The sequence below is a fragment of the Onychomys torridus genome, chromosome 1 (assembly GCF_903995425.1).
Source record: "Onychomys torridus chromosome 1, mOncTor1.1, whole genome shotgun sequence".
NCBI classification, from domain to species: Eukaryota; Metazoa; Chordata; class Mammalia; order Rodentia; family Cricetidae; genus Onychomys; species Onychomys torridus.
The window spans coordinates 35951736-35968852 of record NC_050443.1 but is presented as its reverse complement, the minus strand read 5'-3'; the positions used below and the strand labels follow the sequence as shown (position 1 = coordinate 35968852).

General features: G+C 40.1%; 1 protein-coding gene across 1 annotated transcript in view; it reads right to left on the bottom strand.

The window, feature by feature from the left end:
• Window positions 1-17117, bottom strand: part of Ano5 (anoctamin 5) — a 68396-nt gene that overhangs the window by 6514 nt on the left and 44765 nt on the right. The window contains exons 10-20 of the mRNA XM_036185118.1: window positions 15618-15752; window positions 14777-14882; window positions 14620-14680; window positions 12238-12389; window positions 11091-11165; window positions 9000-9222; window positions 6720-6889; window positions 5532-5629; window positions 4073-4203; window positions 2494-2699; window positions 432-610 (exon numbers count right to left, since the gene is read on the bottom strand). Of these exons, the coding sequence (XP_036041011.1) occupies window positions 432-610; window positions 2494-2699; window positions 4073-4203; window positions 5532-5629; window positions 6720-6889; window positions 9000-9222; window positions 11091-11165; window positions 12238-12389; window positions 14620-14680; window positions 14777-14882; window positions 15618-15752 (1536 nt within the window). The remainder of the gene's footprint in view (window positions 1-431; window positions 611-2493; window positions 2700-4072; window positions 4204-5531; window positions 5630-6719; window positions 6890-8999; window positions 9223-11090; window positions 11166-12237; window positions 12390-14619; window positions 14681-14776; window positions 14883-15617; window positions 15753-17117) is intronic.

Genomic DNA, 17117 nt, shown 5'->3' with positions numbered 1-17117 from the left:
GGTAATAACAATTCACAAATCCCACCTCACACATTCTACCTGAACAGCCTTTAAGTAGAATGCTGGTGAACAGGCCCATTATTACTTTTTTACCTCTATTTTCTTGGTGTATTTTCTGGGGATAAATGGTAAAATTCAGTAAATTAACCATACTGACTGGTAGATGTCAAGGCTCAAGTCCAGGAAGCTTGTATTAGCAATTCAAAACCAGGAAACTATTTAAAAACAACGTGACCTCCACCCATAATATTCCTTCCTTTTGTATAGTCTGCCAGGTCATATGATATATGTATTCCAGAACTGATGCATGATATTAACCCAGGAAATGTATTGTCTCAAGTAAACCTTTTACACTATAAGACAAACATTAGGGAAAAGATAATTTAAAAAAGACATTAAAAGTACAATGCTAAAATGTAGACAGAGGAGACCTGCAAGTGGTGAAGTCTTTCTTCTCCTTTGGCGCTGTGTGGTTGGGGAAGTCAGCTATCAGGAACACTGACAAGCTGTTATTCACATATCCACTCAAAGGCTCCGTGGAATTCATTGAGTAGGCATAGAAGTAAACTAACCGTGGAATGATGTCAGATGTGAACGCAACAATGAAGGCCTGATGGACAAAGAGGAAGGACAATGATGAGCCCAGCCCAGTGCTCCAAGTCTGATTTGTATGCAAGCCCACCTCTGTGAGCCACATGAACTTAAGATGACTTCAATACCACTCAGAAACATTCGAAAGGCTAATGGGTAGACTGGGATTGATCTTCCAAAATTCCATAGCTACAGAATAGCTAAGTTGGGAATTGAACCTATGTGTATTTGCTGCCCCAAAGCATGCTCTCTCTCTCTCTCTCTCTCTCCTTGGTCTTGTCATGGCTCATGTTCCTCATTGACACATTCATTGTCCTTAAATTCCCTTGTCTGGGCTAGGAGAGAGACAGGTGGGAGATAGGGGAATTTATGTGTCTGTATCTTTGTGTGTTTTTTTTAATCTATGTGTGTGTTTCTATTTGTATTTGTGTGTGTCTGTTTATATCCATAAAATCTCTGTATATGTGCTTCTGTATGTATATATCTGTGTATATTAATGTATGGATATACCAGTGTGTATTTATGACTGTGTCTCTCTGTGTGTCTGTGTGTATCTGTGCCTTATGTATGTGTATTGAGTGTGTCTATAGAAGGCTGATGAATGAAAGGAAAGAGTGTGGGTTGGCACTTTCTTGGAGCTTATCACAATTAATTTCAGAACTGCATCCTGTGGGGATGCTATTTTTTCTAATTCCAATGATCACAGAAATTGTTTGTTTATTCTAGACCACATGAGTACACTATAACCATCTATCTGACTCTGGCACCTGTGCATTTAGTGATTTTTTTTAAAGCCATTTCTGTTACTTCTATGACTATGAGGACATTTGGTATTTCTGTTGCTTATTGAATACATCTGCCATTTTTATTTCTAATATTGGTCATTTCAAAATTTTTTTTTAAATCTGGTATAGAGAAGTCTGTCATTGTTTTAGTGGGTTTGGGTTTTTTGTTTGTTTTATTTTATTTGTTTGTTTTTTTCAAGACAGAGTTTCTCTGTGTAGTCCTGGTTATCCTGGAACTTGATCTGTAGACCAGGCTGGCCCTGAACTCATAGAGAGCTATTTGCCTCTACCTCCTGAGTACCAGGATTAAAGGTCTGTGCCACCACCTCCTGGCATTTGTTTGTTTTATTTATGTCTTTTTTTAGCAAACTAACTCTTGCTTTATTCAGTATTTATGTTTATTATTTCATTTTTAAGTTGACTATTATTAATTTTGATTTTAATTTTTTTACTGCTTCTAATTGTGTGTTGTGTCTCTGAGTTTTCCTTTGAAGTCACATGCTTGGGTTAGCTTTTTCTGTTTTGGTTTTTAAATAGCATTACCAGCCATGGATTTTTCTGTAACTGTGTTCCACCTCATTTTTTCATGTTCCGAATGTATTTAAACTCTACAATTTCAACCATGTTTCCTTAACATAAAGCTTTCTAAAATAAATCACACATATTCAGTTGTCAAATCTCCTTTTGATTATCTCAGTAAAAGCTTCAAAATTGATAAAACATAGTCTTAGATGAATATGAAGGTTGTAAAATTAGCATTTGTGAGATTTAGTTTTAAAAATCATTTTGTAAGTAAATATAAATAAATTTATACTCGATATTATACATATTTGTGTATAATCCATCTTTGACTCCATTGTTCAAACATGTTGTATTGTCACTGGTTTTCTGTAAGACACCATCTATAAGACACCATCATCACAAAATTCCAATGAGAAAATATCATTTTCTTCCTATTGTTCTTGCTCAGAAAATAAAGTTGAGGTTGGCTTGTCCTGACAAATCCTCACTGTGGTGAAACTGGTGCCAACGAGGATTGAGTCAGGTGTCATTCCTGCTCTGCCCCCCACAGAAACAAAAAGGAGGGCAAAGTCGTCCCCTGGAAAGAGGCACTTACATTAGTTGCAACAGAAAGGATGGCCATTCCATAGAGAATGTCCTGCCAGACACCTATGGAGTGAGCTTTTGCAGCGACAGGTCTCCTGTACTGAGTCGTCAGCTTCCAGGCATCCACGCGGATCTCTATAATGTTGTTCATGAGAGCAAACAGGGGGGCCAGGGGAAAAGAGGCCACGAACAATGTGACAAACCCGAACTGAATAACTGGAGAGACACAGGTCAGCCATCATTACCAAGGAGATAAAGGGCTATTCAACCTAGCTCCTGCCACTTAGACCCTCACCTCTTTTCACCTGCCTCATGATGACGTGAACAAGCAACACTGAGCCATTCCTCACTCCTCTTAAGGAAACTACAGCTACTCTGAGGGAGAAGCAGTGTGGGTTTCAAGGTGTTAGAGCTTTACCTAGAAAACTGATCCATCCATCTAACTTCAGCATCTTCAATACCATAAATGACTGCATAGTTCACTGCATAGTTATCTCCTGACTAGAAGAAGGTGTGAGAGTTTTCAGTGTAAACTAAGTCTTGGTTGGCTCTCAAGACACAGGAGCTAATTTTGCTATAAATGATATTTTATACCTCTGTGTCAGTACTAACTTCCCCTGCCTGTATGTACACATTCATGCAGAACTTCCACAGTGAGAAAAATATTGTTTCATCACTCTCGAAAGCAAGAACTACCTAATTGTACACTGAGCTGCATGAAACAAGAATTCACATCTTTTTATACAGCAATGTATACAGTATTACCCAACTAATGGCATACAATATAAAGTACATTATGGTTACATTGGTTTATCTTGAAGGATAAAAATATTTTCTATCACATTAGCAGATTTTTAAGATAAAATATATAGCATATATGATAAATATTAATTACTTAGTCATTTTCAGATCACCTTTATTGCACCAGGATTTTGATAGTAAGGACATAAACTGCCCTCTATAGTTCCACCAAAGCAAGGGATATTGGTGAGCAGAAATGGCCTTGGCAGACCACACAAACAACCTGAGCATTACTTCTCTAAGGGAACAAAGGAAAACTGAATCATTTTTTTCCATCTGTTAATCTATCTAACCACCATCTATCCATCCCTGTATCTTCTTCCATCCATCTGCTAGCCTATATACACATGCCTGACATCTGTATATATATTCACCCGCTATCTATACATCTCTCCACCATCAATACATCCATCTACCTTTATTTCTTCCATATGTGTATGTAAATCTGCCATCTATTCATCTACATGCTTATCCATCCATCTACCTACCCACCATTCATCTACACATATACAACCCAACTATCCATCTGTCAGTCCATCTGTCACCTATCCATATATCCACCATTTATCCATCCATTTACCTATTTTTTATTCAGTAATTCAAACATCTACTATACATAAGAAAGAAAGAAAGAAAGAAAGAAAGAAAGAAAGAGAGAGAGAAAGAGAGAGAGAGAGAGAGAGAGAGAGAAAGAAAGAGAGAAAGAAAGAAAGAAAGAAATTGCAAGAGATGGAAACTATTCATTTTATTAGTGTTGTTGCTGCCTCGAAATCATGATTGGAACTTACCTGTTTCCAAGTACTCATAGAACAGCCCAAGTTGTCCGAAAACCTGAAGGTCATTATCTTGCTCCCAGCGACTGTATAGTTTCTCAGAATGGGTTCGGGTTTTTCGACGTCTCCACCAATTAAAAATCAGGCTGTTAGAAATGATAAAAGTTGACATTTGGAGAAAGAAGCAAGAGAGCCAGTATGTCAAGTCTGGAAACTGTCAGAAAGGGAGGAGGCTAAGCACCTTAACCTAGCACAATAGGAGATAAAGTCCAAAGGAAAACCTAGTATTGTTTTTGCCACACATGGAAGTGAGGAGAAGGCAAGCGATCTGCCTCTACCCACTGACAAGAAGAGCTCTCACTCAGCAAAGGAAGTGGTCAGGGCCGGGGGCAATGGCCAATCTCCACACCACTACGATGCTCGGAAAACAATTGTAGAAGTGAGAAATTAAGTATCATAGAATGTGTACACGAAAGGAAAAGCAGAGGCTTATCTGAGTAAATTCAATAATACTACAAACCACTGACCAACCAAATTCCGCACCATATAAGGTAGATTATGGTCGTGTTAGGATTGCTTCTGGGAGAGGGAGAGTCTTTAAAACTGTGGCTCCTGGTAGGTTGACCATCCTCCAGTGGGTGGCCATATACCTATGAGTATAAACTTAGCTCAGGGGACCATAGCAAAAGAGAAGTGAAAGAAAGTCTAGGAAGTGGGAAGTGGATGGGAAGACAGATAGTAGTGGATGTAGGAGGAGTTAGGGGGAAGAGTGAACTGAATAGGATTAAAGTACAGTATACCCATGCATGAAATTCTCAAAGAATCACCACAAATTTTATATTAAAAATTAAATTATAAAAGTATAACATGCAACATGCAGAATATCCGACCGGGGATCTAATATGGAGAGTCTCCAGTTAAATCTTTACCGTTTCACTCAACAGCAGAAATGGTCACTTAAAAGCACCATAGGGTGTGAGGCTTATAAGTCTTTAATCCCAACACTACAGGAAGCAGAGGCTGACAGATCTCTGTGAGTTATGAGTTCCAGGCCAGTCAGAGCCACATGGTTAGATGGTATCTCAAAAACACATACAAAAAAGCCTGTACTGACACATCACACTGCAGTCAGTAAATATGTACATACAAGTGAGTATATGTGAGTTATTTGTCAATTGATTATAACACTAAAGGAGAGAACTAAAGAAGAACCCCACCACCACCATGTTTTTTGAGACAGGGTTTTTCTGTATAGCCCTGGCTGTCCTGGAACTTAATCTGTAGACCAAGCTTCCCTTGAACTCAGACATCTCCCTGCATCTGCCTCCCAAGTGCTGGGATTAAAGGCATGCACCATCTCCTGGCCTAGAAGAAAAGCTTTATATATATATATATATATATATATATATATATATATACCCATCTTCTTGCAGTGCTATTTAAATCAAACATGCAATGTGTGAGTCATACGTACGGTTGACAGGCTTCATGGATATTTCCAAAAACCTGTTTCCCAATCATGATGATGGTTAGCTGGGTTGTCAGCTCTACCAGACAACCTGCAGGATCACACTGTTCAGAAACAAGAGAGGAGAAAACAGAGATAGAGGAGGAGAAATGGAATTTTGCAACATATGGAATATCAGAAACTCAAGAAAGTATAGTAAGGAGTTATAATATGGTCATCAGAGGCAATGATGGGATTTGGGGGCCATTCAGTCCCACAGACCATGGACTACTACCAGGGTAGCTGCATCATGCCCATTTGTGGACTGTATTAGAAACACAGACTTCTGAGTCTTAGAAAATTGTGAATCCCTATGTCTAGGCTAGGATTAAAAGGTGGTATAATTTTCATGTGATCAGTTTGAAAACCATTGGTCATGTATACTAGACCATAGAAGAACCATTTCTTGACTCTTGACCCTTTGCAGGATGTTTTCAAGAATACAAGTTCTATTTTACTTACTCTATATTTTACTGCCAGATCATAGGCTTGTTGAAGATTAGTGTCAACTGTCACCCTGTTAGAATGTAGTAGAATCACTCAGGCAATGAGCCTCTGGACATTTGCATGGAGGATCATTTCTATTATGGTAATTGAAGTGGGAAGACCTGCCCACTGTGCGTGACACCATTCTCTAGATGGGACCCTGGACTGTGTAAGTGGAGAAAGGGGACTGAGCAACCACAGGCACTCAATGCTCTCTGACTCCTGACGGTGGATTCCCTGCAACTAGCTGCTTCAAAGTACCTGCTGCCTGGACTTTCCTGCCATGATGGACTGACTATACTCTTGAACTGTGAGAGGAAAGAAATCCTTTCTCCTTTAAGTTGCATTTGCACAGTATTTTATCATAGTAACAGAAAATGAAACAAGTTGGGGATTTAGCTCAGTGGTAGAGTGCTTGCCTAGCAAGCGCAAGGCCCTGGGTTTGATCCTTAGCTCAAAAAAAAAAAGTTTTAGAAAATGAAACAAGACATGTTTCATACAAATTCTTGCTCAAAGGAAACCCCAAATCTAACAGATGATTAAGACGGGTCAATGGTTGGAGCCAATGTTGGGACTTCTACAACTCGACAATGTCTGAGTTAGTGCTAGGGAGAAAGGCAGGCCTTAATTATCTGAGACCATAGATCTGAGCTAAAAGAGAGTCCTTACCTCTTCGCTTCTCCATACATTAAACATATATGTGTATTTCCCAGGATAGCCCATGAGCTTCCCTTTAAAGAAGGCCACATAAAAGCAAGCTGAGTAGTAATTCACAAACTGGAAGAGAAACATCTTCAGAGTGAGACTGCTCTCATACTCTTGGTAAGTTCGAGGAATCTCTGCCAATAAAGATCACCAAGGGTAAATGCACGTTCCCCGAATGCTGCACTTAGAAGTGCTATTGAGCCACACCATTTCAAAGTGTGTTAACATGCTCCTCATTCTGACCTCAGCTGAGCAATATTGAAGAGCTGTGTGTTTGTGCTGGCTTCCTGTTGGTCATACTGTGTTGACCCCATGGCTGGGAGAGTCTAGGAAGCAGTCAGTGCATTTCAAGGGTGGGGATTTCTCTAGGTATAAGACAGTCTGAATGTGGGGCTTGAATCCCTACAAAATTGGATGTGCTCCTCGCTATCGCTGCTAGACACTGCAGCAAGTCCCATCATGCTTCTCTCTCCTTTGCCCCTGGTTAAGCTGGTGGTGTAAACCAGATAGGCTTGTGTCAAGAGCTGAGACAGTTTCCAACTATATTGCACTTTCTCCTCATGAACTAAACTGTGCTTGCAAATGCTGGCAGAGATAGCATGTGCTTCTTCTTTTCTTAATTAAAATGCAGTTGTATATTTTTATAACATTTTATTATTATTATTATTATTATTATTATTATTATTATTATTATATTTGTGTTTTAATTTTACACATCAGCCATGGGTTCCCCTGTCCTCCCCCCTTCCGCCCCCACCCCCACCTTCCCCCCATCCCCTCCCCTCCATTTCCATCTACTCCTGGGCCAAGACTCCCCTAGGGATTCATTTAAACCTGGTGGATTCAGTACAGGCAGGTCAAGTCCCCTCCTTCCAGGCTGAGCAAAGTGTCCCTGTGTAAGCCCAAGGTTCCAAAGAGCCAGCTCATGCACTAAGGACAGGATCCGGTCCCACAGCGTGGGTGCCTCCCAAGCAGTTCAAGCTATTCAATTGTCTCACTTATCCAGAGGGCCTGATCCTGCTGGGGGCTCCACAGCCTTTGGTTCATAATTCATGTGTTTCCATTTGTTTGGTTATTTGTCGGGGTGGGTGCGGGAGAGGTGAGGACAGGGGAACCCATGGCTGATGTGTAAAATTAAAACACAAATATAATAATAATAAAAAATGTTATAAAATAAATAAAATGCAGTTGTGGCTTATAGTTTAACAAATTCTAAAGATCAGAACTATTAATTTCTCTCCAAAGACTATTAGAGCATTGGGAGGATTGCAAGAGCAAGGGAACATGCTTTCTTTCATGGGTTGGGGATTTCCAAGTAGAACAGCTGATGAAGACACTCCCATGACACTTTCAGGAGGAGAACAAAATAGTCTAAGGACACAGATAACTTCCTTTTGGTGAAGTGTGGCTGAATTTATTAAAAACATCTCAGCTAGGAGCTCAGGGATAATTTTTACTGAAGAAAGCCATGCCTCCTTGGTGTCTTTGAAAGCACCTTATCAGCTCTGATTCACTCACTTGCTCTTGCCTAGAGAAAAAGCAAACTTTACCGAGAACTCAAGATTTGAAGGTGATGCAAGGGCTGCTTCCAAAAGTGCTTGCCTGCTGCTTGCTTTTGTGTGGAGCCCTAAGAGAGATGCCCTTGACTCCTACCAAAGTGGCTAGCCTTGTCTATCTCTGGCTGTGGATTTTTATTATAAGACCATTTAGAATTTGTACAACATCTGGTGTTCCAACGTGGGGCAAGAATTTCCACCTAAAACCCAAGAATGCTTTAGAAGGGGGTTCTAAAATGGAGCCAAGAACAGCTTCCTGGTTGTGTCTCTCATGTGAACCATGATACAGAGACTCCAGCCACCACCAAAGTAGCAATAAGATGCCCAACAGACCTGTAATGCTATGGCAATGTGGTAACAAATATATTAATAAGAATGGGTTAATTTAAGATGAAAGAGCTAGCTATCAAGAATCCAGAGCCATAGGTCATACAGTTTGCAATTAATATAAGCCTCTGTGTGTTTACTTGGAACCGAGTGCCTGCAGGACTGGGAAGGACACAGGAAATCTTCTGTCTACAGTGGATATTAAGAAATTCTTAAAAATCAGGTGTGGATCTACTCTGAACAAAGCAGCCTGAAAATTGTGCTTTTCAGAGGCCAATTCCCTGGGAGAAGGTCCAAAGCTGGATGTGCAGTGTTGGCTGAAACCTGTGATTAAATCACTTTCGTAATTTGGCCAGCTTACCCATTTTTGTAATCCAGGCAGATATCCTCTCATAAAAAAAATTCAAGATCACAATGACAATGCAGTTCAGGCATGATCCAGAGAGAGAGGTGGCCATCTGGGGGGTGAAGAAGCTCTTCATGTTCTGCAGAGTGGCTTCACTTTCCATGAAGGTGGCAAAAGTGGCAAAGAAAGACAGGCGGTACACAATGATGGACACCATGCTGCTGAGGAGGAGAGCCATCTGAGGGGAAAACCGAGATCCACTGGATATGCTGTTGTCCCATTTTGTTATACTGTTCAGCAGCCGCTCATGCAGAGCGACTCCTCTGACCATAGAGGCATCAGAGAAGTCACCACAAGGTAGGGGGCTTAAAGAAAAATATTGTGGTGGCTATGGGTTAAACATAAAATAGGGGAAAACCATTGCCTGTTGTGATGGAAAACATTGCCAACATGATAGGAGACAGGATGATGAGTGCATTAACTAGATTAGATTAATTGAGACAGGAAGACCCATCTTAACCAGGGGTGACACCACTCCATGGGACTGGGATCTGGACAGGATAAAAAGGGGAAGCTGAGCTGAGTATTGACATTCATTTCTCTTTGCTTGGTGATTCTGAATGCAATGTGACCAGCTGCCTCAAGCTCCCATTGCCACACAGTCTCTGCCATGATGGATGGTGTCCTTGAACTGAACCAAAATAAATTCCTTTCCCTTTAGTTGATTCTTACCAGTTACTTCATCATAAAATGTGAGAAGTGACTACTGCATTCAACTTTTTAATTCATTTTCTCAGTGTTTACAAATGACAGCCATATTTCTGAATCCTTATCTACATCTGTCATCTATCAATCCATCCATCCATCCATCCATCCATTCATTAACCCACCCATGTATATACATCTATATATCTATATATTTGTATATAGATATGTATGTATGTAATGTCTGTCTGTACCTATCTATTTATCAAACCTCTATCAATATAGATTAATTTTTAATGTTGTAAAGAAAATAAAAACAATAAATCTGAACCAGAGACTATGTCACCACTAATGAATCCCCCTTTCAGGTAAAATTCCCCAAAACATGATCTAGGCTTTAGTTATGTAGTTCCTACATCAATTTTGTATATATTGCAAAGTACGGTGGCTCTATATCAATTCAATGACTAGAAAACTTGATTCTAAATTTGAGGAAGCAAATTCCATTGAGTGATAAGTAGAAAATGAAAACGGAACAACCATTCTGGATCCATGTCTCCAAGTTCATTTCTCAGAATTGATTCTGGTGTGGCTGTCTGTCCTCCTTTTATTTACTTTTTTCTTCTAAAAGTTGTTCTATAAGCCAAGAAAACATGTCCCAACTAACTCTTTCAAGATATAAAAAAATATTTTAGTAAGAACTGTTAAAAAGTACAGTGTATGTGCACTGGAGAAGTTAAACCACAGTCTAAAACAGTTAATTTGTTTACACCCCAATATGACATTCTCTCAGGGGCTAATCCCCTCCCCCCCACACACACTTCTTCTCCAAAATAAAAGGTAACTGTGACAAGTACACAAATTTAGAAAGAAAAGGAAAAAAATCATTGGGGTGAATAAATGTATTAGCTATATATATGGAGAAAAACCAACTCCTTCCTATAGATTTGTTTTCCTTGGATTTTATTCACTTTATTCCAACAAGAAAAAGAAGATTAGTAGTTTAATTGCTTGGTCACATGTGTAGATATTTTGAGGAAGATAAAGACAGATGGGTAACGTTGATAACACTAACCAGAGACTGTAATGAATATGAACCTGACACTCTGCCTTGCTTTCAGGGTATCAGTCAATGGGACAGACAGGGATAGATTGTGAAATCAGGACTCTGCTCCCCCCCCCCCCCCCCCGCCCCGCCATATGCATCTTTCTATGAAATTCACTCTTGGGGAAAATATTTGTAAATTATGCATGCTTTGTGTGAGAGGTGTAGTCAATGTAGGAAGAATGGGGCATTGCAGGAATGATCCAAGAGCTGATGCATCAGAGCTGTAGAGAGACGCTGGTTCATAGAGGACTGTGCTCTAAAGAAATGGTAAAAGGTTCCAAAATGGTGCTTACCCCAAAGACCACTGTGGTCCCTGACACAAAGTACCATGGGATGCGATGGCACAGAGGCATGTGTGGCTCCAACTCCTGTAATGTTGGAGAAATAACAAAGTCACACTTTGTCTTCACAGTTAGGGCTCCAAATGACAGTAGGAAAAATCAAGGAATACGCTAAAGGTAGAGACCTCACAATGGGCTCTCTCATTCCATAGTCCATGGAAAGTAGCTCCTTCCCTTGAAGAGAAGGCCATCAGACCCTGAAGTGACATTCCACATGAGGTGAGAGACTTAATTGAGGCAACCTGCTTCCTAAGTGTTGGGTTGTGGTGGCCTCCAGGACCTGACAGAGACAAGACAAAGTCCAAACCTCACCACTGATACATGATGAGGTACAATTTCATTCCATCTGAAATGCTTCCTACTTGCTTTAGAGCATGTAAAGTTTCTGGGTTATTACCCAAAACTCAGCAGATCAGGCCCTTCTGCCTCAGTCTTCACAGCCTTTAATACACAAGATACTAATCGGGTCTGCTGACATTCTGAGCTACAGTCAGAATGTGTTTTTGTATTTTTATTTACAAAGGTTGCTATAAAGTAAAGAAGAGCTGTCAGGGAACATGGAAACCACAGAATTATACAAAATACAAGATTCCACATTTATGAATTTTCAAGTTGGACCAAGAGCTACAGAACATTCCCTGGGCTAAGAAGCCTTCTAAGAGCTCTCTGGAGATGTAGGGTGTGCACACATGTGTGCACATAGGATCTTTTGCACTGTCCCTGTGTATACCCAATGGATGTGTGTTTTTGTGTGCTAGTGCCCATTGATGGTTCCTACTTCATAGTATAAAAAGACAGCAGAGGCATGCCATTTGGTTTCATCAAAAACAAACAAACAAACAAACAAAATAAAAGATAGACTGTTTACATTTGGATGTTATAGCAAGAAGTATGTATAGATTCTCCCTGATTCTTTCATTTCATTTAGCGCTAACAGATTTGAAATGATGAGGCAGGGATTTTTCATTTCTGGCAGTAGATGATAGTGTCTGAGCACAACCAGAACTCTCACCTGTGGTCTGCATCAATGGCACATGACTATTCCAGAGCAGCCAATAGCAAAGGGTTCCCCAAAGAAACCCCTACTCCATGTCTGTACCTTTGTCACAGGATTTATCTTCCTCTGTTTACACATGGCTTCGAACTCAGGCCTCAGCTGGAGCTGCTGATGTTCTTCTTCGAAGTCTACCAGATCCCACTCATACTCAAGCCTGGCTTGTCGCTGTTTCCACAACTCCAGAAACAGTGTGACTGCAGTAGAAGAAAGCATCAGGGTGGGACCATCAATAAAAGGCCGAACAAGAGCAGCAAGAGAGCAGCCCTAGGGGCTGAGGGGGGCTTGCAGTTTAGAGGGCCCACTCTTCTAGCCGAAGATCTGAGTTCAGGCTCCAGCATTCACATCTAGGGGTTCACAACCACATTTAGCTCCAGCTCCAGGAGATCTGATGCTCTCTTCTTGCCTCATTGGGCACCTGATGTGCACATATGGCATGCACATGCATCTGCATGTGTGCACATACAATTGAATATAATAAAAGTAAATCTTAAAAAAGAAACTTTCACTTCTGCTTTTAATTATTTTGTTTGTCAAGCACTTCATATATTGTCAGTTGGAAATATTGACAATTTTTATGGTGTGTTTATCAGTGACTACAGTTGTAACACTAAGTAGTAATAGAAATTATTCATTATGAATGTTCAAGTTAATTTCTTAGTAGTTAAAGCTGCAAATTTCCATATGGTCTACATTGCTTCCTCATGCAAATAATCTGTTACAATATTTCATCTTGACATTTGCTAAGCACTAACAACTGGTATGAATTTTAGAAACAGTACTCAGTGACCATGGTGTGGTGACATCTTAGGCATACTGAACAATTACACCCTTCTCATGTCAAAGTTTGAAATTCTGAATAAAAATTAAGAAAACAAGATAACACAGGCAGGGACAAAAGATGTAATTGAAAAAATCTAGTAAAAGAGTATTACATGAAAACAGAAAAGATATATTCTAAAACCCAAACTAGAGTCATGATTTCCATGGGTTTCTTGAGATTACATAAATCCACAAGGATTCCAAGAATATCCCTGGAAGGGGATTTCCGTAAATTTATAGAACTCCTGGCTTATGCATTTTGGATTGAGCTTAAATAGGTCTTGATATTTTTCCATACAAGAAAGAGTGCTGTGGACTCCATGGAGGATAGGCCTGTCCTCTCAGCTGATCAGCAGGCTGAGGCAGGAAGGTGGCAAGCTTAAGGCCTGCTTTATTTAGAGTAAGTTCAAGACCAGCCTGAGTAACTTCCTGACTCAATATAAAAAAGCAAAAAGAGGCCCAGGGATGAAGTGTAGTTACAGATTCCTGTGCAGCATGTGTGAGGAACTGGGTTCAGTTCTCTGTATGGGGGTGAGGGGCAGGGAGAAGGGAAGAGAAAAAGAAAAAGGGAGGGAAATGACAGCATTCAATATGTATTTGAGCACACAACACACCCAGCCCTGAAACTTTGGAAACTAAAGCCTTAAGTATGTTTGTCCTAAAACTGGTAGACCAGTGACTGGAGTCATGAGTCCATGTGTACCTGCTTTGTGATAAAGGCAATGCATAGGCACATTTTCACCTCTGCCAGGTAGAACACTATCTGCCCTACAGTGGACACTGCAGAACACATTAAACTATAGTCAAGACTGAGTCAAATGAAACGCCTACATTTCTGGCATAAACTCTGTGTGGGTGCACATCTTACGTGAGCTACAGAAACACACAGCACAAGAAAAGTTAGAAAAAATGCTTATGGCTTGGTTATATAATCAAGCTTCTCAAATGTAAATGATGAGTTTAGAAATATCTTAAATATATGATGCAAAGAATTTCTTTGCTTATTACATAAATACTAGCAAAGAATTATAGTGCTAAAAATGCTTCCAGTGGCAAAGGAGGTCCAATCATTAGTGAATATAAAAAAAAATTGTGACCAAATAACAGCAAATCAAAACTAGAACGAGATGATACCTAATCCATCAAATTGCATCTCCAGTGTCACACACTAAAACAGAATGTGTATAAAAGTTCAATTTTATGTAAGTCATATAAAAATATAGCAAAGCTTTTAAGTTGTAAATAAAAATTTTTCCCACAAATTCATATGCTAAGTACTATTCTTAGAAGGTTGTTGTATAAATATATAAAGGTATTTGTTCCAGGAGCTGGAGATATTGTTCAATGGCTAGAGTGCTGGCCTAGCATGCACAAGTCCCTGGTTCCATCGCCAGCACCACAGAGACTCTGTGTCATTGGTGCACACGAGTAATTCCAGAATTTAGGAGGCAGAGGCAAGAGGATCAAGGTCATTCTCAGCTACACAGAGAATTCAAGGCCAGCCTACACTTTATGAAATCCTGTCTTAAAAAAGAAAAGTGTATTCCAAATTCATGAGCGGTCATAATACAAAGACAGCTAAATTGGAGGAGACTTTGTACTCACCCCAGATCCCCATGAAGATCGCAAAGAACACGGTTGACTCATTATCAAAGAGATGGGAGAACTGTAAAAGCAACACCATCATAAAAACCACTTAATATGAGACAGGTCACCCCAGGAAGGAAGCTCCAGTCTTCATCCCACCATAGAGCACACTTACCTTTGAATGCAAACATGTGGTGTTCAGTCTCCAGTAATCACACAGTTCATCACAAAGTGGACACATGATCATCCGACCTCCAATGTTAGGGTCGCAGATTTCAGTGCTACCCAGAGAAGTCACGGAAATAACAATGTAGTTTAGAGTGAAAAATCTAACCAGCTCTCACCAGACTCACTGTTTAATGAGCTTCCACTCACAAAAAAGTGGGAATGATGCAAATATTTCTATAGTGGTATAAGTCCTACATAGTCTAGAGAACAGACTCCTTAGACTACATTTTTTAAAAACAGTTTGACATAGAAGACCTAAGAAGGATCAAACGAGACAGCATCTAGGATGGATGGGGAGCGAGAGGTCATGAGGTACCAGTCCTAGCAGAAGAGCTATTGACAATTGATGGCTGGTGCTGGGGAACAGAGAGTCAGTTTTCTTCGGGGATGTGGCCCCTGAGAGGCCACATAGTCCTCCATGCTTGTACACGAGGTCATCACCAAGTGGGCTCCATTTTAAAATGAACATAAGAAATTGGGAAGGAAAATGATGGAACACAGAGGAGGAATTGAAGGGGTAGTGGTAGATTTGATCAAGACATATTGTATGCATTATAAAATTCTCAAACAATAAAAAGAATAAATGAAGTTAAAATAAGTGAAATTAAAACCAAATCAACCACGAAAAGGTAGTTTCCATAAAGTCCTTGGAAAGGAGAAGCACTACATGGGAGTCGGCTTTGAAAGTACTGCTTGCTGCCACAAGGAAGCATTTTGTGGGGAAAATCAAGAGGCGGTAGAAGCTCAGACAAAGGCAGCCTCTACTTGGGCCAGTCTCTTGTGCTCACCTGGTCTGGTTATTTTCCATTGATAACAAGCCGTAGATGAAGCAGGCTAAGCCAACCAGAGCTGCGACCAACAGCATTTCTGTGTAATACCCGAGAAACACAAAATAGATACCAATCTTTTCACCAAAATAGTTCCTGTGAAAGAGAGACACAGTCAGAGGCTGGGGGGAAATGGTGGGCCAGGTGCATTGGCCCCGCTGTGGCAGGTAAAGTTTATAGTAGTAGAGAGGAAAAGAAATAGCTATGTAAGAAGGAAACCACTAGGACAGAATTTAAATTTTAAATAATATCGTATTGAGAACTATCAAGAGTTTTAAAGTTTCCATGTGTTTTAAGTAAGTTATTAAATATTAAACAAATTTATAACAAATTATTAAACAAAGAAATGTAGCCTATATCAACTGACAAGTTAAAGTGGCAGACATAATTTGCCTGGACGGCTGTCTTGCTTCTTTCTACAGTTGGAGTGGGTACTCCGGTGGTGCTCAGGTGTGACTGTAACCCTAGCTTCACAGAGTGGAGAAGTTTACAGTGTCGTTCCAGACACCTGCTTGTCCTCGCAGGCAGGTTTAGCCACATCTACACTCAGAGACCTAAGGACAGCCCTCCCTGCCTCAGAGAACTCATCACTGAGTCTGTGACCTTTCCACAGATTCGACCGCCCTGAGGGTCTGAGAGTTTTCTGTTCAATAAGTTGAGAACTACAGAGAGTGACCTGCAGTTTCCAAGTTTGCCCTGGGAGGAGGGAACAGTGAGTGAGCAACAGGGACATAAATGTCATCTCCCAGGGAGTCCGTTAAGAGCAGATTTTAAGTAAATTGTGAAACCTTTCTAATTACAAAGGTGTCTCTCTGTGTGTCTTGCATCTGTGTTTTCTTTTAAACATTTTTGCAGTTCTGCTTTTGCTTTTTTCCGAAATGCTGTCTGTCACAGTCCCTTAGCAATCTGCTGTCGACATTTCCCCACAGCACATGTGAACAAACCTGCATCTCTCTGAGATTTTACTAAAGAATAAAGCAATTTCTATAGTACCGCACAACATCAATATCACCAGAAAGACACTAATATTCTTTTCTATTTTTCTTTCTGTCTTTCCTTTTTGAGATAGTCTTACTCTGTAGCCTAGACTAGCTTTGGTCTCTCAGCAATCCTCCTGCATCAGCCTCTGCCATGCTGGGATTGTAATGGATGCCTGCATGATATTTGAGTACTGAATACTTTATTTTTAAAAAACATATTCTATTTGACCTTCCTTTGCCATATTAAAGTTTAAAGAATCTATCTTAGGAGGTACAGTGAGCATATGTTGCCCCAGGCACAAGAATTCTCAGGAATTCATGAGGAAACTAGATGTCTTAAAAAACTAGGTTTTTGTTTGTTTTTCCTTATTTAGAATTTCTTGTTTTTAAAAACTGGAAATAGATTTCTTTTCCATAGTGTATATTTTGATTATGGTTCTTTTTTCCCATTTCCTTCCAGGTCCTCATCTCCCTCCACCCA